At 40.3% G+C, this 22,903-nt stretch overlaps 1 protein-coding gene across 3 annotated transcripts in view; it reads left to right on the plus strand.

The window, feature by feature from the left end:
* DPF3 (double PHD fingers 3) overlaps positions 1 to 22,903 on the plus strand; it is a 154,715-nt gene that overhangs the window by 85,045 nt on the left and 46,767 nt on the right. For 2 of the 3 annotated variants that reach the window (XR_008483012.1, XM_054276185.1), the window contains exons 4-6: positions 10,780 to 10,907; positions 14,645 to 14,740; positions 19,407 to 19,485. Coding sequence is in view for 1 of the 3 variants with exons in the window: in XM_054276185.1 (XP_054132160.1) it covers positions 10,780 to 10,907; positions 14,645 to 14,740; positions 19,407 to 19,485 (303 nt within the window). In the remaining 2 variants the exon portion in view is untranslated. Of the gene's footprint in view, positions 1 to 10,779; positions 10,908 to 14,644; positions 14,741 to 15,773; positions 15,813 to 19,406; positions 19,486 to 22,903 lie in introns of all 3 variants that reach the window. The other variant, XR_008483011.1, reaches the window with a different exon arrangement.

Below are 22,903 nucleotides of genomic sequence, written 5' to 3' on the forward strand. Positions count from 1 at the left end.
CCCAGAGCCACGATGGCAGCTCCTGCTGCCAGTCAAGCTCACTTGAGTCAAGCCTGCTTGATGTAAGAGCACAGGGCTGTGCAGGCTTTGCATGAGCTGCCTGATCTCATCCAGCGCCTGTGGTTCCTACTGTGAAACCAGAGGTCATGGCAATATCTTCATTGGTATGCAGCCCATCAGAAGAAAACACATTCAGACATGTCTGTTTGCACATCCAGCACTGAATTAGCTGGTTTCAGCACTGAACTCAGATGGGCCACTTTTTGCCTGAAATACTCAGATTTTATGTACTTGGAGCCAGGCTGAAAGGAAAAAAAGGTGTGTGAATACACTAGCTGCTGGACTTCCATTGCTAGGGTCTGCTTTTTTCCCACAGTGAGCTGTAATGTTGTTTTTTATTCTGTTTTCCCCTAATATTCTTGCCTCTGGATATTATTACAGCTCATATTTGGCTTCTTCTGTAGAAGGCTTATGTAGAGATAGCATTGTTCCCCTTAGCACTGCCTCACTGTGGTGTTTGATTGATGCATTTAAAAAAAGGTGTGATTGCATTTACCTTTTAATTTTCCTGGTTGATCACAATGATCTAAGCATCAGGCCTGACAGAGCTAGGCTTCCCTGCAGAATTGTGGTAGGAGATTTCTCTCTCCCAGTTTTTACTGTAGGCAAAGAATTGAGATCTCCCAGGCATACAGAAGGACCAACTAAGCACTGAGGCAGAGCAAGGGAACTCTGTAAATACTGGACATAGAGATCTCTGAGAAATCTTTACCTGCTTTCAACCCAAATGTGCCATCTGGAGTGAACAGACTTATGCCAAGATGGGGAAAATTTATACCATCATGGGCTTAAAGAGCTGCTTTGCAGTATGTGCTGAGGTTTTTTTGTTGTTTTTTTTTTTTTTTCCCTTCTTACCATAAACTTAAAGCATAAACCCTCAAGGAAAACATTTGTTTGGTGAAAATCAGTTTCTCCTTTCCCACGCCTTGCATGAGCAGGCTTTACAAGTGGGCACAAGACCTTTCTGACTGGGGATATTCAGGGAATTCTTTTGTATATTCTTTAGAAAATTGAAGGCGTCCTTTTCCTACCTGTGCATTTAATTGTGCCACTTCTGAATGAATGGTCATATTTTCTGCCACTACCCGTATTGCCTCCCTGCAAATTCTGAAAAAGACAAATCTTGTTCCGGTTGTCATGAGACAGCCTCCCCCAGATGGCACAGCTGTGTCTCGGGATGCCCTCTGGCTGGCCTGTTGGCAGGCATTCCCGTGGCTTTGAAGGTCACCTTGTTTACACCTTGCCTTTTTTCCCCTCCCTATTCAGAGGCTTGCTGAGCCTGCAGGCTGGGCTTCACCATCTGCATTTTCCCTGGTGCCATTAATCTTCCTGTTTACCATTCTGTTATTAATTCTAGAGTTCACCTTTTTGTCTAAACCCTTTATAGGCCTCTTGAAATTGCTTGCCTTTTTGTGGTAAGAGATCTGAGCATCTCAGAGATAATTTGCTTTGTTCTTTCCCATTTTTGAAAGGCTACCTACTAGCATCTCATGCCATTTTTCTATTACAAGCCTTCCTTCTTATAATAACATTTCTCATTTATATAGCTTCATCTGTCAGATGTATCTTAACATAGAGTAAATGTTATCTTTGTCCTTTGGAATTTGTGAATTGGCCACTGAAATCTGCTATCTGTGGAAATAGTCCTACTTTTTGAGTGTTTTTCTTGTCTGGAAAGAAAATATGTTCAAATCTGTCTTTGTGAGAGCCTGTAAGACCACCTTGCATTTTTGGTGCATTTCATTTGAATGCCTGAATGCCTATGAATATTAAACAAGCCTTACCAAACCCCAGAGGATAGGTGAAGACTATCTCCATTTGACAGATGATGGAAAAGCAGAGTACCTCTGTTAGAATTTGGCTCAGCATCACTTGGTGGGACAGCAGAGATGCCAAAGGCAGCATCTGGGATGGATGCTCCCTTTCCCATCCTCAAATCATTGCCACTTTGCTGTGGCCTTGCTGTTCTCCACTGGTGTGTGCAGCTCAGTAGTCAGTGAGCCAGGGAAGGGGCCCCAGGTGTGCCTGGCACGGCTGAGCCTCAGGCAGGGCTGTGTTGCCCTCCCGCACGTGGCAGCTCTGCAGGGGCCACGCAGCACAGGGCTGGCACAGCTGGCATCAGGCTGAGCGCTCCGATAAACCCTGCCACAGCCCTGCTGATGCCTGGGGGTGAGCAGGGGTCTCTGCCAGCTCCCCAGAACTCTGGGGGTTGGAGAGGCCTTGCCAGCAGAGCTGCCCCTCATGCGGAGCCAGGCAGAGCTGAGCACAAACCCCCTCAGCACAGAGCAGCAGAACGCACAGCGCCGTTCCCAAGGATCCCTGCAGGACTCAGATTGGCTCTGGCAGGTTTATCAGCTCTGGCTTAGTGCCGGCTCTGCTAGGCCTGGACTGAATTAATTGGGATGCTTGTGCACTGCAGCTGAGAGATAACTGCATTACAGAGATTTATCTGTTACTAAAGGTATCCCCTCCATTGTCCTCGATAAGGACGAGAAGCTATGCAGAATCTCACAGAATTTGCAGGAAGGTTGGCATGGCTGACTCCACACATGGTTTATGTATGAGTTTGTGTGCAGTACAAGTGTTTTATTCAGTTCTGTCACATCCAGTGCAGTTGCTTGAGGTGGATGCCCATTCCCTGTTACCCTTTGCAGAGTGTGCAATGTGGGCATGACTATCCCACCCGTGGGGAGGGGAGACTGGTGTTTGGTGATAAATGTCTGGTTAATTATTTAATTCTGGTGCTTTGGAGGGGACAAAATGCCCATCATCTGTCTGTGTGAGTGATTCTATATGCCCATTTACAGATAGATGGCCCAAGTTATTATTTTACTCCCAACAGACCAGAAGCTCTGTTAGGGTGACACAAAGCCCAAAGGAATAGGTTTTTTTACTTAATATTTTACTCTAAATTGTAGCAGTTATCTTGCCTCTGCCCCTTGATAGTGCCTACAGTGTTGCTGCAGAAGTTGTGGTGCGGTGTAAGCCCATCTAGAACACAAATGCAAGAGTTACCAGAACAAAAATGAGTGCTAGCAAAATGCTATTGAATGGAGATATTTCTGAATGGAGAGGATTTCAGCCCTGAGGGTAGTGACTTGATCCAGCATTTAGTCTGATACTGTAATTTGGCAGTCTTTGAGAAGCAGGTACAGCTTATTATATGTGACAATGATTTATATCTGTGCTGAGAAATAAATCTGCAGAAAACTTCCAAGAGACAACTGACAAGAGGGCTGTTTTGTTTTTGTTTTTTTTGGTTTTTTTTTTTTTTTTTGAGAGAGAGATTTTATAGAGGCATTCTAGTCTGCCAGAGAAATACAGCTGCTTGTAAAGACTACATTTTGATAGTGGGTTAAACTAAACAATGCCTAACCTTATGTTTAAGGGCCTCTGCAGTTTTCAGCAGCCATATTTCTCCCTCCTGTTGTCTTGTAGCTTCTTGGGACATATTTTAACTAGGGGCTGATAGAAGCTTTCCATTGAATCCCAGTCTTAAAACTCAAAGTTGTCTTCTGAGATTTCTGCAGTTATGCTCAGGCTAAAAGAGCGTACAGTCCCACCCACATAAGAGCTTCCTCTGTCTTCCCTTTCTCCCCCTACTCTGCTCTCCCCCAACCTCATCATAACACTAGCAGCCTTCCATGAGGAGGCGCTAGGGAGACATTGGGATTTTCTGGTCTTCTTGTGCTCCCTAGAACAAACCTCAGTAGTGCCTAAAATTTCAAACATCTGCTAAGATTAATGTCAGGGTTTTACGGGATAGAGAGTCCTCTAAACTCTTTTTCCCATTCAAAATGGTTTGTTTCTGTGGAAATAAATACTCCAATATTTTCAAGTGGTCTTCTAGAAGTGGTTTATCATTGTCAGTGGTTGGATTCTTGTTCTTACCACAGCCCAGTTTACCTTGAGAGTGCAATAATATACATGAGGCTTAGAGTGGGTTTGGTGGGAGAGACAAATAATTACTGGGGTAGCCTTACAATCTCTAGTACAGCGTGGCTATTTTGAAGCTTGGATTAAAAATAAAGTGAATTTGATGTTTACTACTCTCTAGGGACATTTGTTTGGCTTTATGGACTCATTGTGAGAGTCTGTGTTATCAGTGATCTGTCCCAGGGGAGGCCCAGGGCTGGGCTGACAGGAGGTTCTGTGGACCATGTATATGTAGAACTGGCAGTGACAAGTTTGCTGCAGATGTGTGCTGAATTGCAGGAGTGTTGAGAGAAAAGGGTGGGATATCAGGGGCCATGGAAGATCAGCATTAAATCACAGTAGCAATAACACAAGCATCTGCCCCTGGGATAGCAGGATGTGGTGTAGTGAAAGAAGGGTTTTGGAGATCTGGATCTTCAGGAGTGAAGGGCTGTGCTGTGCTGTGCTGTGCTGGCAGGGGCAGAGCCCTGCCTTTAGTATGCCTGGTTCTGGTCACTGCTGTGAATATATTAGTTCCAAGGATGCTAGCAAGTCACTGTACTGGCCATGGACGCAACAAGCAAGCAAGCAAGCAAGCAAGCAAACAAGCTAAGGAGAGTCTGGCCGTGCCTGCACAGAAAAGCTACAGAATGCAGCTATTCACATAAGGCATTGTCTCCCCATTCTTTCTTAAGGGATTCCATCCCCCTGCCCCCACCCTTTGCACTCTACCGCTATATTTGTGCCTTGGAGATGTGGAGATGAGCGTATGATGGATGGATGGATGCTGCTTGTCTGGGTTTTTCACCACCATTTCCCCTGGGGCACTCTGTCTGCTGGCAGAGAGCACCATCCCAAAAGATGGTATCTTTTGCAAACTCGACAGCTAACAGACAGCTTCTCTCTCTGCATATTTCCCCAAAGAAGAGCAGGCTTAATCTGGTTTTTATATGGCATATTTCATTATAATCTTTTTGACTTCCCATGTTCCCAATACGCCATAATAAATAAAACGCTGGGGGTGGGAACAGCAGAGATGCTGAGGCTTCACACTCTTGTGACACTGATGGATTCTCATTTTAAACTGTCATGGGATTTAATTGCTTGCTGAGCCACTGCACTGCACTTTCAGACACATCCTGCCACATCCTCTTAATGAGCTTAGTGGCTGCATTCACTCAGCAGTAGTTCTGTTTGCTGTGAATTAGGTGGCTTTTTTAGACCACCTATATGATTTTAAAGAGGTAGTGGTTATTAAGGTAATATCCTTGGATTTATCCATCCTAAACAACACTTCATGGACTCGTAATGTATAGTTTCCTCTGACGCTTTTTATGTTCCAAAAGAATGGCACCAAGAAACAAAAACGCAAGAATCTATGTGCAAAGTCAGTGTTTGTCTAAGAGGGTTTTTGGAAGCCGGATTGCTTTGGTTTGCATAGTAGCTGTCTCTGGCGTGATAGATCATGCTGGAACTCACCCAATAAGTATCTCTGTTCCCAATTAGAACTGGAAATGGAGCTGCTTACGAGTGCACAGAGATGATGGTTTGGGTGGCAGCTGCTACTGTGGAGATGGAAATGATCCATTGTAAAACAAATACATTGCACTGTATAGAAAAAGGGATGATTGTTTTTAATTTATGTTTCAAAGAGACACTGAAAAGTTACTTAGCTCTCAATGCGTTGTAAACCAAATGTAGCTTATTTAAGGACAGGAATTTGCAGCTATTTTGCTATTTTGGCAAATTGAAACTTGAAAAATCCCACCATTTTGTGGGATTTGTGAAAATGGGCTTCTTTTGGAGGCAGCAGTTCAATAGAAAACAGATACAGGAATGATACTGGCATGGATGCTTGCTCAGATTCTACCACTGCAATCTCAGGACTTTAATAAACAGAGAGGTTGCTGCACTGAGCCGGTAAGCAGAAATAACCATGTTAATTTAATCTCTATGAATGGGACTCTGCCAAGTTAAGAAACATAAATTATAATTATATGCACACACACACATTTGAATTATAATATATGCACAATATTTAGCTGTGGCACCAAGAACATGATGGTTTACTAAAACAGGAAGAATTCTTAAATAACATTTTATTTTTCATTGATGACTTTTGTTGATTTGGCATTTCCATTTTGTATAGTTCTTACTACTTCTTGTTTCTGCTATATTAACCATGTGCTATTGTATTTATGGTACTAATCAGGAGGAAATTTATCTCCAAACCTTCTTAAAATTTTCATATTAAAGAGTAATCTTTTAATTATGACTTTACTGGTAGTTATTACTTGTAATAAAGATTATGTTCTCTGAAATTGTAATGTTTGAAGAAGAGCTTGTGATACAAACTAGAAGTTACAATGATTGTACAACAATTAGTGGGTAGCAAATGCTATTACCTATATTTAAAAAGGATTTGGATGTGATTCAAAGATTTAAAGACACATAAATTCTACATGAACATCTGAGAAATGGATTGAAACAGTAATTATATATAAGCAATAAAGCACCTGAGAAATGATGATATAGGTGGTTCTAACAAACTACAATTTTCCTTCCAAAGAAAAGCACGTCTCACTACTTTCTCAAAATTCTTTACATGATTAGTAAAAAATAATAGGTGGGGGGGTTGACAATTCTCTTAAATATTCTGAAGACCTTTGTTATGTCTCCAAAGAGAAACTGAGAATTGTCTTGGATCAAAACTTTTGAAATAAAAGACAATGGAAGAAAGAACTTTCATTGTAGATAAGGGCTTACAGCTGGTGCATCAAGTTTAAGTGCTTGGTCCTGTGCTGTGTAATACAGTAATGAACAAGCTGCAGAGTGGGAATATCTTGTCAGCTACAAAGATTTGCCCATACTATGAAGTTATTGAGAGCAATCATGGCCGGGAAGGTCTGTGCAGAGCACTCTGGGGAGATGTCCATATGCCTGGGGAGTGGGCAGAGGGATGGGCATTATAATATGTACCTCAGTGCTGGAATGTATTCCTTATGGGAAGTTCTTGTCCCCATTACACGATTCCTAATTCTTCTGCTTAATAAATAACTTGGCCATTGAAAGACACAGTCTGAGGAGTAATCTAAAGAATACCATAATTCATTTGTTTAAATGGGGGATGTGGTTTCATCTGAAAATGCCAGGTGCAGTATCTTGGGAAGACTGGTGTATAATGAGGGAAAGTTCAGAGAGGTTTGTCAGGAGCATATGGAAAACTTCCCACAGCAGAGTAATAGAAAAGATTGTGACTCTTTATCCTTGAAAGGAGAGGAATTAAAAGAAACTACAAAAAATTTTGTCAAGAACTTCTATTTTCCTCTATTTTCCCCAGTAGGAGCAAGGGGGCAGGCAACAGATAAAGTGAAGCACTCTTTTCAAATCATAGTTAAACTGTTGGACTCTATCGGGTGGGAAAACATTGAGGTAAAAGTGTATCAAAATTCAGAAAAGGCTGGGCCATTCTGTGTATTCTCAGAAGAGCCAGATTTAGGATAACTGGAAGGGATATTGCATTTATCTCTCAGGATGAAACACAGCATTAGGGTGGGTAAGTTCTTTATCATTTCTCTCATGGCAGACATTCACAGCTTCTACAGTAACTTGTGAGGTGACCGCATAGTGTGGCATGAGCAATATCAGAGTAGAGGCAAGCACAGGGCCACAGTTTAATTTCTTAAGCCCAGAAGAGTCTCCCTCTGGCCTTGTTTGAAGCTTCAGGCACTGGCTGGTACCTTCATAAGCAGGACAATGAGTGGAACAGACCCCACCTTAGTTCCAAATAGCAGCTCCCATGGTATGGGGAAGGCCTTGATCTTTCACATGAAAACTAAATTTCAGGTTTTGAGTTGACTCCTCAGTTTTCTTTAGGGTACTGGTATAAGAGTAAAAGATACTTCTCTTTCTTTTGTGGGAAAATCATGGATTGTTAAATAGCTAAGAGAAAATAAGGGGTTTAGTGAAATTAATTTAATGATCCCTGGTAGTGTTTAACTATTTCTGTAGGTTACCTGAACTATCTTTTCGATTTTAGAAGATTTTCATCTGTGGGGATTCAAAAACGGGTTTGGAAACATAATTTCCTGTCTTCATTACTGTACCCTTTACAGACTAACCATCTTCAGGAAGGATTGGGTTTATTAGAGACTGAATTCACTATGAGGGATTGTCTTTGGACCTCTGAAAGTTTTTATGCTGTAGACTTTACATTCCAGATAAGATAGTGTCTGCTTTTTCCCACTTTCTAGAGCTATTTAGGAATTAAAGTGTGTTCATAGAAGCTACCAGTGGAGAATAAAATGAAGGAGTTGAATGGCAGTCAGCTTAGGGGGAAAATGGGAGGCAGACACTGAGTTTATTTTCCCTGGATGCCCAGCTCACTAACTTAACTTCTTGGTGATTCAGTCTCCCCATCAACTGTGAATAAAAATATTACCTTACAACGCCTTGTCAGTAGGATGTTAAATTTAGTAATTAGAAAATGCTCTGAGAGTTTTGGATGAAAAGTCCTCCTGGAGTTGTTGGGAAGTAGCAGTGCCACACAGAACAACCATGCCTATTAAAGACAGCTGCCTGTTTTGACCTTAAAACCTACCTTTCCCTCTTTTCAAACTTAGTTTTTGATATCTCTGGAACAAATGGAGAGTAGTTCCACCTTCATATATGTTCCACTTATCCCTCAGCCTTTCCTTGCTCATTTCCTTTTCTAACACATTCATTTGCTGAATGTATTGGTATCCAGAGACAGGCAGAGCTTGTCACAGTGAGGACTTGTTTGTTTCCAATGCCCTTGAGCTTGCTTGAAGCTTCTTTGCTTGCTGAATGTATGATGACCCCTTGGGGTTTGCAGTCCCTCAAGGTTTTAAATACAGAGCAAATGCCCTTTTGCACCCAAGCACAGGACTTTGAACCCAAGCCAAGCCCACATCCAGAGATGATTATGGAGGTTCCTCAGTGACTTCAGATTCAAGCATTGGGATTTGCACATAAATCACATAAAAAAATCTCTTCTTTCTATTGAAATGTCTGGATCCAGAGGGAGGTACTAGGCATTCATACAGGGAAATTCAATCTGTATGATTCTCTTTTGACTTTTCTGTCTTTTTTATAGCTCAAGCAAGGGAGAAGTTGGGGAAGGGGCCATAATGGGATACGTATGCAGAGCTTAATGCTGAAAACAGAGGCCTGATTGAATAGAGCTCCTTGTGATGAGAAGGGGGATCAATTCACAGTTGACCCCATCCCATTGTGTGGGTTGTCCTGGGAGTTTCCTTTAAAATCCCAGTGGTTTGGTTTTTCTGCATGGTTTGTACCCTGCCTTTCCTTCCATGAATAGAATAGCTTTTTCTGGAATTTCTACTGGATTTTCTGTGGTTATTGGCTGAGCAATGCTCTCCCACTTCAGAAGACTGGAGGAAGTACATTGTGGAAGTACAGATCAGGGATGCTGAATCATTTGATAACTGAAAGTTTTTCATATATAGAACAAACATATTCCTGGTATGCAACTGCCCCCAAGAAACAGATTATATGTTACTGTCCCAGGTGGAAGTGCTCATTCATTATTTGGTTTGCAGGAGTGATTTGAGACTTTAAAAACACATGAATTTCTGCCCTGCAGAATTTACAGCTCATTGTGATAGAAAGGCAGGGAGTTTCAGGCAGAACAAAACACAGTTCTTAAAGCATAAGCAGACAGAACTGTGAATTAAGGATACCAGATGCTGATTTGTAAGCATCATTCTTGTACATTATTACTTGTAAATATATCGGTCTAGAGAAAGGAATTCATTCTAGAAGGGAGGGAGTACTTTAGAAATCCATGCCTGGCAGTGTCAGGTAAAGACATGTGCAGGATATTTCCCTGCCAGGGGATTGCTCTAAATGAGCCCCTGTATGAGTGGGGTAGAGGCTAGGATGTACAAGGAAAACTGGATTATTTCCCAGGTATATTTTATTATCTTGCTAAAGCTAACATGCTGTATTTGCCTGTCTGCTGCATTGCCTCATAATCTAGTGGCAGCATTTGAAAGGGGAATAAGGCTCTGCTCCTTCACTTCTCCAGCAAGTTGCATCAAACTTCCTCATAAATCCAGTGTCTTTGGAGCTCTGTCCCCAGCCTGTTTCCAAGCCAGCCTGTGGCTCTTCCTGCAGTGACTGGGTGTTGTCCCATTTTATGAGCAAGATTCTGCACTCATAACTGGGTTTCTTTCTGGTACTGCCAGCTAGAGGCAACCAGGGATTTTATCTAGTCAGTATTGCAGGGAGATTCAAGACACATCTCTTTATTTTTCAAAGTAAGGTCTCTTCATTGCCCCCCACACTTTCTGTTTTCCCACATGTGGAACATGCCCTGGTGTAGCAGAATGAGGATTGAAGCTGTGCTATATAAACTGTGCCAGATGCTAAATTGCATTAAACTACTTTTCTTCTTCAGGAGATCAGATTCTTCATATTTGTAATTTCAGTATCTTAAAAAGTTGGGGTTTTGTTCTTTATTTAAAGCATAGGGAGTTTACACAAAGAAGAAGGATTTTTCCCCCCATTTATTTCCTCCTGACAAAGTATATCCAGCCTTTTTTTCCGGTAAACAAGCACAGAAAATGAAAAGATATCAGGTTTTCAATAGGATAGAAATTAATCATAAATGGAGTTTCTTAGTGGTTAAATGAACTTGAAGATCTTCCTTTTCAGATAGAAACAAGTTTGAAAGTCTGTTCATCATCTGCTTGACATCTCTGTCCTTCTTCTTGTTAGCCCTTTGGGGGAGACACACAGTGAGTGTGTTTTGTTTTTCAGAAGTTGATCTGCCTCTGAAAAAAGATGGGTTCACCTCAGAAAGTACAACTCTGGAAGCCTTGCTGCGTGGAGAGGCAATAGAGAAAAAAACAGACACTAAAGAGGAAGACACTATACAAGAAATCCAGGTAAGGGAGAGCCCCGTGCCCTGACATTAGGCTGGATTTTACAGTTTGTCTCTAAGTCTAAGAGTCTCTTGTCCTGTGGCAAAACAGTGTATCTGTTGATAGTTGTGTCATTCTACTGCCAATATGTTATCAAACCTTTGTGCTATACTGTGATGCTCAAAATTATATCAGTATCTCACACGCTTCTTTTGTCACAAGAATCTTTGTTGTTTAACTGTTCTGCACAGGTCCTATGTTGGAACTTAGTTTGCAGCACTATGAGATAATTACATAAAAAAACTGAGAAGCTGAGGTGGATCCCAACTATAAACTGAATTTTAATGGTTCACATTTAAAGTGAGTTTCATGGATTTCAATTTGGATTCACAGCTGCTGTAGATTAAAACATGTCATTGCCTTGCCTGTTTTTTTTTTAATAGTATGTGGCCTTCTGGAGGTATTCAAGAAAAACAAATATCCTAAAAAAATTTAATCTTAAATATCTCAATTATTATTATTAGTTATGCAGTATGAGAAATATTGCCTTTTCACATGCATTATGGTTATAAAAATTGTCAAGATTTAATTTAATCCTTCAACAGTTAAAAGCCAAAACACAATTGTAGGTTTGTTAAAGAAGGAATTCAGCTAGTATAAAGGGTTCTTGTATATGGTACTTTTAAAACATCTTAAATCACTAGGAAAGTGGGCCTGTCCAACAGCAGCACATCTTTGCTGATGCTAAAACACCATTGAGTCTTTTTAGGGATTTTTAGTGAGAGTTATTAGCACTGTGTCAAATTTGGTAATTTTGGGTGAGATACAAAATGTTGCATCTATACCTAGAAGAAGAAAAAAAATTGAGGGGTCAGTCCCATGCAAAATGAAACAGAAAAACATAAACATCAGATCTCTATTACCTGGAGTTCAGTCCTACTGCTCTATTTGTTAGAAATTTTGCACAGCTAAGGGCAGCACAATTGGGTCTCCCATTCCCAGTTGCACAGGTAAAAGAGCACCATCAAAGAGGAAGCATGCCATGCTCATGGAATGGGGAAAAGCTTGGCATGAGCCTTGCTCTGTGTTTGCTTCTTCAGTAGTATATCTGGGTCTATGAAGCTGAGAGCTCTGTTTTTACCTGCTTTCAAGGTCACAAGAAGTCATGGTGCATCATCCTTGTGAAATTGCAAGTGCTTTTGAATGTTGCTGTGTGATCTGAGCTCCCAAATGATCCCCAGTAGCAGTCTGAGAAAAGAGACCTCAGAGATGGTGGAAGTGACATAAATCCAGGCATTGCAGAACAGTGCAAAAAAACAGAACAGATTTTCAGCTAAACTGCTGTAGCTGTGACCTGTCAACTGGATGCTAGTTTCATCAGAACAGATGCAAAAGGCATGTCTTGCTGCTTTATTTTATGCTAGCATAGCTTATCTGGATTCAGTCTGTAGAACAATGATTGCCAAAGCCTTCACTAGTAGGCAGCTTTCAGTGTGTACTTTGGCACCTGGCAGCTAGACTGTACCAGATGAAAATCACAATCAGTGCCTTCATCGGTATGACAAATAAGAGATTGCAAATCTCTCCTTTGTTCCTTTGTGTACTTGTCTGTGCTGTAACTCTAAAGGGCCCAGCCTCAATGGTGGTGAGAGTGAGCAGGTGGGATAGACATCATTGTAATTCCCACCTGAGACCCAGCCACTTGCCATCCTCCCAAATTCACAGGTCTGTCAGGAGAAGATGACTTGGTGCTTGGCTGCACTGAATTACCTAGGGCTGGGAAACTTTTAGAAAGACATAATAGGAAAAGAAAAGTTACTCTGCTAAAACATATAAGGGTTCCCCCTGCTAAATAGATACAAGTATTGGGACCTGCAGTACAGCTGGTATGTAACATGATTGAGAATTTTACCCTGCAGTAAATTGGTATTGAATGTGTATCTCCATTGGTTGATGGAGAAGATTAGAGTTTGAGAAGAGTTAGAGTAGCCTTCTGACCATGAAGCAGAAAGGTTATGCCCCTTCTATCAAGGATTAAAGTAATTACTCTGGCATTGTCACCAAATTCACACTTGGTTACATATTATCTCTTTCCTAAATTGATGCTTCAATTTTACAGGAAGAAAGTGCTTTGTAATATTTCTCTTAACTGTTGTGTAGTATAATTGTAAATTAGCTTCTTTCCCTCCCACATATGATGTGGTTGCCCCTGTTTTGTTGGGGATTTTTTGAGATACTTTAAGATATGAAGAAATGGAAAAATACAAACTCACATCAGTAAGTTTGCTTATTTTCTTACCTACATTCTTAAACTCTCCTCATGTACATTTTTCAAGCACTTCAGTCCTAAGATGAATTCAATTAATGCATGCAGAACTGGAACCTGTTTAACTTTTACACCCTCTAGTATTTAGCACCTCCAGTATTATGTGAAATTGTAGTTCATGATGGTCAGAGCTCATTAACAGCCTCCTGATATTCAAAAATAGAAGAAGCAAAGCACTTGATCCTTGTGATGTGCTACAACTTGCTTGAAATTCACTGACCAGTATTAGTCTTAGAAATTAAGTCGATAAAGTAAGAATAAACTTTTGTAACTGACCTCCTAAATACAGACTTTTTGAAAGTTGAAATTTCTGTTGTATTCTTTCCCACAAATTCAGAATTTGGTGCTTGAGGTATGTGGAAAAGAGAGAAAGAGACTGATTTTCTCCTGTTCCCCATGTGCTGGCTCTCAAATAGCTTTTAAGTAGAAATTAGAGAGAAGGGACAAATACAGTAAGAATGAAGAACATTCCTATCACTTTGATGTCACTATTTGACTCTGCATTGTGGCTGTAATTTAAATGAATGTTAGCATGGCAAAGGTAAGTTAGTGATTCCATATTAGTCCCTTGCAAAATGGCACAGCACCATAAATGGCAGGAGTGGCTGGGGCCAATTTCTGTATTTCTAGCAGACATGCCAAGGGTTGAGGGAATTTCAATGGGACTTCTTCCCACATTAGCGTTGTGGTGATTTGTCTGGCCTTTTTCCATGTGACATCGGACTTGTACATGTTTTCATGCAGGACAGCCAGCCTGTGTTTGGTTCTGTAGAAGTTACATTTCAAAAGATCAAATTAAAAGATTGAAATTGCCTGGCCCAGGCATCTCACAGTTTTGTGAGCCGTAATTCCTCAGCATTGTCATTCAACAAACTTTCTGCTTCCAGATTAGAGTTGTACCTGTAGTGCAAGCCCTACAAAACATGGCTTTTTAGATCCATTCTGGAATATATGGAGGAATTTTCTCTATTTTTGCTCAAGAGAGAAGATTGTGAGCTACCAAGGAGAAAACCACTGGTTTTGTATTCCTGAAGTGCACTCTCAACATTAGAAGAAAACAAAATAATTTAAATTGCAACAAATGAAAATAAAAAACCCAGGCAAACAAATTCCCAGACAGAGCCTGCAGTTATGCATACTAATATTTGTGTTGTCTTGGAATATTGGTGCTCAGTGCTTCTAGTATTTGTTCTTAGGAACCTTTTTATCATAGTTGACTGATATCAGTAGTAGTTTTTTAGTAGGAATTCCCTGGAGATCTTAGGGTGGAAAAGAGTGAAAATTTTGCTTTGGTAGAGAGAAGCAGAGGTACTGCGATCTGATTTGGCTTTGTATCAACTGTAATAACCCATAGTCACTGTGGTAAAGAGCAGTAGTTGGTTTTATGTGTCCTCCTTTTTTCTTCTAACCATTCCTGTTTGTTGTTCAACCACAGAGGGTTTTAGAAAATGATGAAAATGCAGACGAAGTGAACGAGGAAGAAGACTTGGAAGAAGATATTCCAAAACGAAAGAACAGGCCTAGAGGACGGGTAAGTGGAGAGTTTATTGGAATGGAAAGGAGGGAAGCAAACCTCTGCAGAAATATAGTGTATATTTCTCATGTGTATTATGTATGCAAAGTATTTATCCATGAATATCTGATAGTGATAACACTATAGGTAATTTTCAGTCATATGTAATAGATTTTTAATATTTTCAGTTTACTTTTGTGAACGGCTGTGAAAGAAAAGGACTATTTTGAGAGTAAAAATTTGGGGGAGATTTATTTTAGTGTTGTATTTACAATTGTAATGTAAACTGTAATAACTATTATGACATCCTGCTATTACAATTCTCCTTAAAAAAACCTTTACTAATTACAGAAAAGCAGCAAATTCAGTTATGACAGCCAAAAAAGTATTAATAAAAGTAACTTGAACTGTGTTAATAAGTTTTGCAACTTTCTCCGGGGTAGCATTTTGTGGTTGACACTGGCTCTCTTGAGCCCATGGCAAATCTTCCATTTGCTTGAAAAGGGCAATATTTTATCCTTAGGGGACTCTGTCCCTTCTCTTACCTAAGATGTCTTCACAATTCATCAGGGTACCAGTTAAATAACGAGGCCAACACTTTAAACTTGGAATCAACATTTTCAATTGTGGGCCTGTAAGCTAGGCATCCAAATAAATGTGAACACAAGTCTCAGAAGTTTTGAGCATTTTCATCTCTCTTTGGCTCCAGTGGATGCTGCAGGGGCACAGGAGCTCTAGATGTACCTTTTGATGTGTCTATAGAAGTCAAGCAAGGAGGGCCACATTTTAGGCCAAATGAGCAGAATATAATAGTTTTTTAATAAGAGATATGAAACCACATTGAATACTTGCAATGTACTTATGCATCAGACCCTCTCTTTTGGTTTCCTCTTTGGTTGTTGTGTTGTTTCAGTTTTCTGCTCCTCTTTATTTTGGAGCTTAAGTCCTTTAATATAAGATCAAAGCACTTTAATAATTGGATAAGTATATATATCATCTTCCTTATTCTCAAAATCACCTGAACCAGTTTCTTTCTTTCTTTCTTTCTTAGCCAAAGACCCCCACCTGGAAAAAAATTTTCCAGAAAAATGTAAGTTTCAGAAGATTTGTATGAACCAGTAACCAAAACCAGGAGATAGAATCAATATGTGCACATAAGCTTGACTGTAGCAATCAACTAATATTCCAGGCTAACAACTCTTTTCTAATAAGTTGCTCTCATGTAAATTGCACATGCTGGATAGGGTGAGTGAAAGGGAGCAAAGAGCTAGAAGAAATATACTGCTCAGGAGAATGGGATTTGGTGTATTCATATGTCCCAGACCAGTACAAACAAAGTCCTGAAATTAGTGTTACATGCAAGATTTTGCTTCCCCGTTCAGGAAAATGTTCCAGAATTTTTTCTCTGTTACTGTAAGGAAAGGAGTTGGAGGGTACTAGATGTCCCATTCATTTTGAAGCATGCATTTATATTTTATTTTCTGCCCTAGAACTTGCCCCCTATTAAGTACAGAAGCAGCAGGATTGCTTGCTTTTTTCTTGCAACTAACTCCTGCTCTGCTAGTGCCTGGTTTCTTTCAGTGCAAAAAAGAGAAGTCTGAATAATGACACATACTTCAAGCAATGTTTAGTTTTATTTGATGGCATCAATAACCAAAGCAAAATGTAGTAGAAATTAGAATTTCAAAATTGTGGCCAGGTTATCTAGCTGTTGAAAACTGGTAAGCCTGAATTGCATCTGGTCACAAGAGCTTTGCCAGTTTCCTAAAGGCAGCCCTTTTCTAGCCTGACTCAGTATAGGGAATTGAGGCTAAGGATTTAAAATTAGGCAACATGACACCTGGGCTGCTCTTTGTTTCTGGGAAGGACTTGGTTAGGGTAGTTTTAGAGGGCAGAAGAGGGGAAGAACATGCATAGGAAACAAGATCCTGTGGAGTGTGACCTTTGGGGATTCAGAGGAGTGAGAAGGACTGACAGCATATATGCAGGATTAATGCAATGGAATTACTGCTCTGGACTTTAAAAATTGCACATGCCCCTTCCTTTCCCTACAGCATGATTTTATTTTTAATTCTGGACTCTCCATCTGTCTTTTTGGCTACTCTCTCTGGCTGCTTCAAGGCTGCTGGGCCATGGGTCCAGGCCGCACACGTCAAGTCTTGTAGTCTTTGCTGCATCCTCTCAGGAGAATAAAGGCAGCTGTGGATGACTGAATTCAACAGCCTGGAGCACAGACAGCAAGCACAGGGCATTCAGTTCAGTGCCTCTAGGGCAGCTGCTTGGTTTCCTGTCCCCTCAAGGCCAGCCCATGAAATCATGGGGGCACAGGAAGCACACTGAAGGCTGAAGAGGTAGATCTACAGAAAGAGATTTTTAGTGTTTTTGCTGGACAGGGGCAATGTGGTAGGAGCTGGCAGGGTGGTTTTCTAGGAGATATGAGATGTACGCAGATGCACCTGCACAGACTGTCTGCTCATCAGCCGGATATCCCGTGGGACAATTTCAAAGGCGCCAAGCACATTTAGGAACCCAAGTCCCATTGAAAGTCATTGACTTGAAAAATCTCCCCCTCTTTGTTCATTGCATGAAAAAGTGTATCTGACACGTGGTCATGCCATGAATGCTGTGCCCCTGCATTTCTGTAGAGAACAGTTTGAAAGGGAACAGCTGACTGTAAGGCAAGCAAAATTCTGAGCAACAAACCCTAAATTAGTATCATATTCTGAAATGTACCTATGTAAAACATTACCTTCTTACTCAACAGGTATGAATATGTTCTCAGGGTGTGAATAGAGTCAGAGCCACTGACTAGTGACAAATATAAGACTTTACATCTTTTTCATAGCCCTGAAAAACCAATGCAGCTGGTAAAATGGGGAAATTGGATCCTAATCTGGGTACCAGCAGAAATATTTATAAGGGCCAATCACTTGCCTATGTGAAGATTCCCTGATGAGTTGAGGGTTGTGGAGGAGCTTACATGGACTGAAATTCAGCTTGCAGCACATTTAGCAGCAGTAAGGGAAGAAAAGAACTAGCCTGGGATTGATTTCATTGCCCAAAGGGGGTTTAAAGAGCTGGCAGTCAGAAAGAAAATAGTGCAGACTTGTAAGATGATTTTATATGATACAGTCAGTAAAGAAGCTTCCACCAAACAATTGTTGCTGAGGCCATTTCTAGGGTGAAACTGCTTTTCAGTTCACCCTTACAGATCTTGGTCTGCACATGTGTGCTGGACTGCTCAGATGTCTTTGCAGAAGGCAGAGTTATCCTTGTCATACATAGTAGTATTTACCCCATCCAGGTAGCTGCAAATCCATGTCTCTCCTTTGGGACTGTGTTAAGAGTTAGACCTGAGCAATCCCAGGGAAATAACATGTGAAGTTTTTATAAATCCCTGTTTTAACAGACTTTGTCCGGCCAGTGTAAAACTGTTCCTTATTACTTCTCTTTAAATATCCAGTGGAACAAAATTCTAATAGTGCTAGTTCTGTTCCAAGCTCATAGAAGAGAGAAAAAGTTTCTATGGCCCCTTTATGGCTGGGTGCGAATGTTCTCAGAATTTCTACACCTTCTTCAGCTTTACCTAACAAAGCTCTGTCCTTTTCTTATTTTCACATGAAAAGGCGTGCAGGATTTGAGTCAGGTGGCCTTGTCTAGAGTGAGAAATATGAACAGCTTAATAACAGGAGCAGCAGAAGCAATTCTGTCATTTTTTTCCAGGAATAGAGTAGTTAGGAGAATTAATAAAGAACTATTTAGCCATCCACCTGTGATCACTTCCTCAAACAAAAATCAAGTCTAAAATTATTGTCATTTACAGACTGTACATTAGTGAACATGAAAGAATTGAAGGCCTTGGCTCAGTTCCCAGTTTCACATCACAACTCCAGCATTGGGCAGATATGACCTGTTTCATTGTTGGCATCTCAGCTGAGAAGGGTCAGGACTGAGTAGTTTTGATGCTGAATTCCACTCTCACCGCTGGAGCTCAAGACAGAGCAGTCTGTGCTGTGGAGAAACAAAGTTTTTCAGTTTCTATAGCTGCCAGTTTGGTCCATTTTAGGAACACGGAACTGCAGAGAGACATTTCTGGGTAATTTCTGTTATTGCAGGTAGCCACTTTATCTAATCTTTTCCACTAACTGACCAAAGCTCCATTTTATAATTAGCCACAGTATCTTTGTCCCAGAAGGCCATTTCAACACACTGCTTTTCAGCTAGAAAACAAAACATAGCAACACAAACAATGCCCCTTTGAAAATACTGAAGTAAATAATTTGACCTCTCTTTTATTTGGGGCCTGTTTTCTGGCTGATTTAATGTTTGTGTATATTCTTCAACACCTGTTCATCTATTCATTCGTTCATATTCAGTTCAGCAAGGTATTTGAACATCTTCAGAAATGAATGTGTGATGATACTCGACTGAATATGTGCTGGCAGTGACCTGCTGCTGCGGATGAACAGTATGAGCCATCTGTGGAGAGGATCTCCATTGCTTTACAAGGTCCATTAACATAGAGCGCATCTTAGGAGATGGAGGGTCATGACCACTTTGAGAAACCTGTATGGAAGCTGAGGATTTGTTTAGTTTATACTGCACATCTTTCATAGGAGGGTGTAGGGTGCAAGGAGACCTGGGGGGTGATGGAATAATGCTAACATTCCTCTTGTCCTTGCAGGCTCGGGGATCTGGAGGGGGCAGGAGACGGAATGATGCTGCCTCCCAGGATGATCATGACAAACCCTATGTTTGTGACAGTAAGTAGCAACCAGACAGCTTATTCTGCTTCCAGCCTGGTCCTACCAGCTCAGTGCACTCAGGGCTTCATATATTACAGCAAAATATTCTGCTGCTCTCTGACTTGCATGTTTGCCACCTGCTGCTGATGCTCTTGGTGTTTTTGCATGAAGGAAATAAAATTAAGTTCTTGGCAAGACTCCACTTTCCTCTGCCCTTTAATAAATCATCTCTTATCTTTTCTTTCTCTCTTTCTGGCTTCTCTGCCTTTTGTCTTCTTTTCCCCCATGTAAGTTTCACCCTCTATTTCTTTCTCTGTTTCAGATAGTTACAAACAAAAGCATAACTCAAAAATCTCCGACAAAGGTACTTCACCCTTGTTGTGTCTCTTGATATATTTGGTGATTCTCTTCCCTTCAGTCCTTTTAAAATCTCACTGGGCTAAATTCTGAAGGTCTTATCCCTCACCAGATGTCTTGTGGCATCATCAAAAGCTGAGCCCTTCTAAGAAACAAATAACATCTCAAATGCTTTGTTTTGATAAATATTCCCTTTGAATACAGTCCTGCTGTTTGGTACCTTGCAGTTGGACTTCAGGTGAAGCAAGGCATTGAATGGAAAAATTATACTAGAGCCCAGCATCAACACTGAAGGAGGGTACCAGAGTCCCAGTATGAGTGAGGAGTCTAATATTTGTTATGCAATTGTTTGAGTTTTTTTTTTTTTACAGTCTAGTCCTTGATGCCTTCCTTCTTCTCTTGATATTCTTTTTTTGCTTCGTTTCTGTGAAGGGCACTTATCTTACCCACATCTTTTTGAGATATCCCATCTTAAGGCTTATTCTAGAATGTACATCCAATTGTAATTTGTGCTACCAGGTGCCTTCTAGCCTGTAAGACAATAACCTAAAAAAAGGCATTAGAAGTAGGAGGATAGCAAATCTTCACTTCTGTTGTCCAAACCAGCTGATTTTGAGGACAACTAGAACCCCCTTTTTGCCTATCTTGCAACATTACCAACCTTAAAATAATAACTTGCTGTGTCAATCTTTGGAGGGATTTTCTGCTGATTTTTAAAAACATGAGGAAATAAGGAGTTTGCATGGTGAATAAGAACTATATTCCATGTGAAATCATATTCTTGTATGGTGAGACCAGGCAACTGTATGTGCCCAGAAACTGAAGACTTGAATATGAGGGGAACATGACAGATGATAAAAACATAGTCAAGGAGGAAGAGCCCTTAAAGTTCTGAAGAGTCAGAAGACCTATGCTGTGGTTAAATAGCAGTCCTAGTGCGCTGGAAGAACTAAAATGTGTCTTCTAAGACTTCTGTGAGAGCCCAAGATGTATCTTGTTGAAATCGACAGGTTTCCTTTGCTGGTGGTATATGCAGTATATGCATATCTTTCTTTATCTCTTTTCTGGAACATCCTTCTAAATCCAAGGACACTTGTCAGTGGTAGTAATTTGGAACATGATGACTCCATATTGTCTGATCTTGCACTGCTTTTGGATTTTACCGAGAACTCCCAACATGCATAGTAGTGATTTGCACAGAGTAGATTAAACATGGAAGATATCAAAGCAGGCAGCAGAAATCTGGCCTGAAGTCAAGACTCTTATACATTGTTGCATTGACAGAATTTTCCTTGTCTTACATTTTGGAGCATAAATTTCATCTTTATTGTTGGAAATGTTTCCTATTTCATTTGGCTGACACCTTTCACTTTTAGGAAACTTACAGTTACAGGTGAGTCATAAGGGATTTTGGACTCCAGACTTTGCACAGTGACTTCTCCTTTTCCATTGTAGATAGCTGATAAAAGGGTTATATGACAGCAGAACTCTTTTATCTGAGTTTAGAGAAGAAGGGAAGAACTGTCCCAGCTGTAATGTCATCATCCTGAAGAATATCCTGCCCATGTTAAATTTCTACACAAACATGACATGCCATTAATTATGAGTAATTGGCCTATTATCCTGCTTAGGTAGATTTCTTGGATTAATTTTTTCTTTGAAATGATTTGATGAATGTTTTTATAGGTAAAACTCAATCTAATTGTGGTAGTTTAGAAATTGGTTTGCAGTACTCCTTGTGCAGATGTTGTGGGCAGATAAGTTTGTTTTACATGGAAACATGCAGGTGAAACAGTGTATATGTTTCCTGTTTAGGAAAGCATTATTCCCTCAATTGCATTATGGGTACAAATAATTAGCTTAATGGGCCAACAGTTTGCTTCTTCTGTAGTTTATTTAATTTGCCTCCAGGTTGCTTTTTCTGCAAGTATACTGATATTCGAGTTTTGAAAATGACCAGAGAGAAGAAAGCATAAACACAGCTAAACCAAATTAATTTTCTTGTAAACTGCATGGGGCGCAAAAAATGATTTGTGGTCAAAAACTACTTTGCCCTTTTATCATATTTACACATTCATATTTATGGTAAACAAGAATATATCAACAGATCTCATCAGTTATAAAAGGGTTTTAGAAAACAAGGAGGCAGTGTGTTGGTAAGATGATGCAAGTGTGATGCCCAGTGGCACTGCCTCTTGTGCTGGAAAATAGCAATGTTACCTCTGTAAAGACCTGACTTTTTCTGTAAGAGGCATTCAGACCTACATCAGGATTTAACTTGGTCCCAATATTAAAGCTGACTTTAATATTGGAAACATGCAATTTCTAAGTAATAAAGGTTTTCAAAGCTCAAAATATTTTGTCCTCCTGTGTTTTTAAGAAGAGCTGGTTGGATGCCTGTTTTGTGGAAGGAAACATTCTGAAATACTTCAGCTGGTTTTACTGAGCTTATACTCTAGTAGAAGTTCAGAATAAAATATTTGATCAAAGCATCAATAAAATTGCTAGGATAATCATGAAATGCATTGTTTCAACACATCACCAAGTAGAAAACTTGGTGGTCAGATTTTCAGCCAGTAGCATTGGATTGTTCTGTGCCTTGAGCTCCCTTGGGATGGCTTCAATTACAACAGTGGCAGGCAAGCCTGGTTGGAGATGGGTATAAACTGCAAATGGTAACATAGCCAAATGGCTTAGCAGCTGTATGAGAGCAGTCCCAAAAGTAGCTTGAGCACCTGGCAAGGAAAGGCAGCAGGTGCCTTAAAGAAAAGTGGAAAGTAGAGCTTGAAAAGCAAAGCAAAGCCTCTGATGTCAAGCAAGTGGAAGGTGGACCACCACCACTGTTCCTGATGAACAGGGCATGTGATTTTTAGAGGGACAGAGTGAATGAATAAATGAATACCTACATGTTTAATAAGAATTGATGCCATTTCACTGTCAAATATTCAGCTGGAGACTCATTATTCTGACTGAGCAGTCTTCTTAGAAATCCTTCTACTATTTTATTAGTGTTTATTATATATTACTTACTACTTTTTCAAAAGAAAAACCTTCTCTGAATTTGTATCTAGAAATTTGT

The sequence above is a fragment of the Melozone crissalis genome, unplaced genomic scaffold (genome assembly GCF_028551555.1).
Source record: "Melozone crissalis strain CALT ecotype California unplaced genomic scaffold, PUWL_Pcris_2 ptg000018l_1, whole genome shotgun sequence".
Lineage (NCBI taxonomy): Eukaryota > Metazoa > Chordata > Aves > Passeriformes > Passerellidae > Melozone > Melozone crissalis.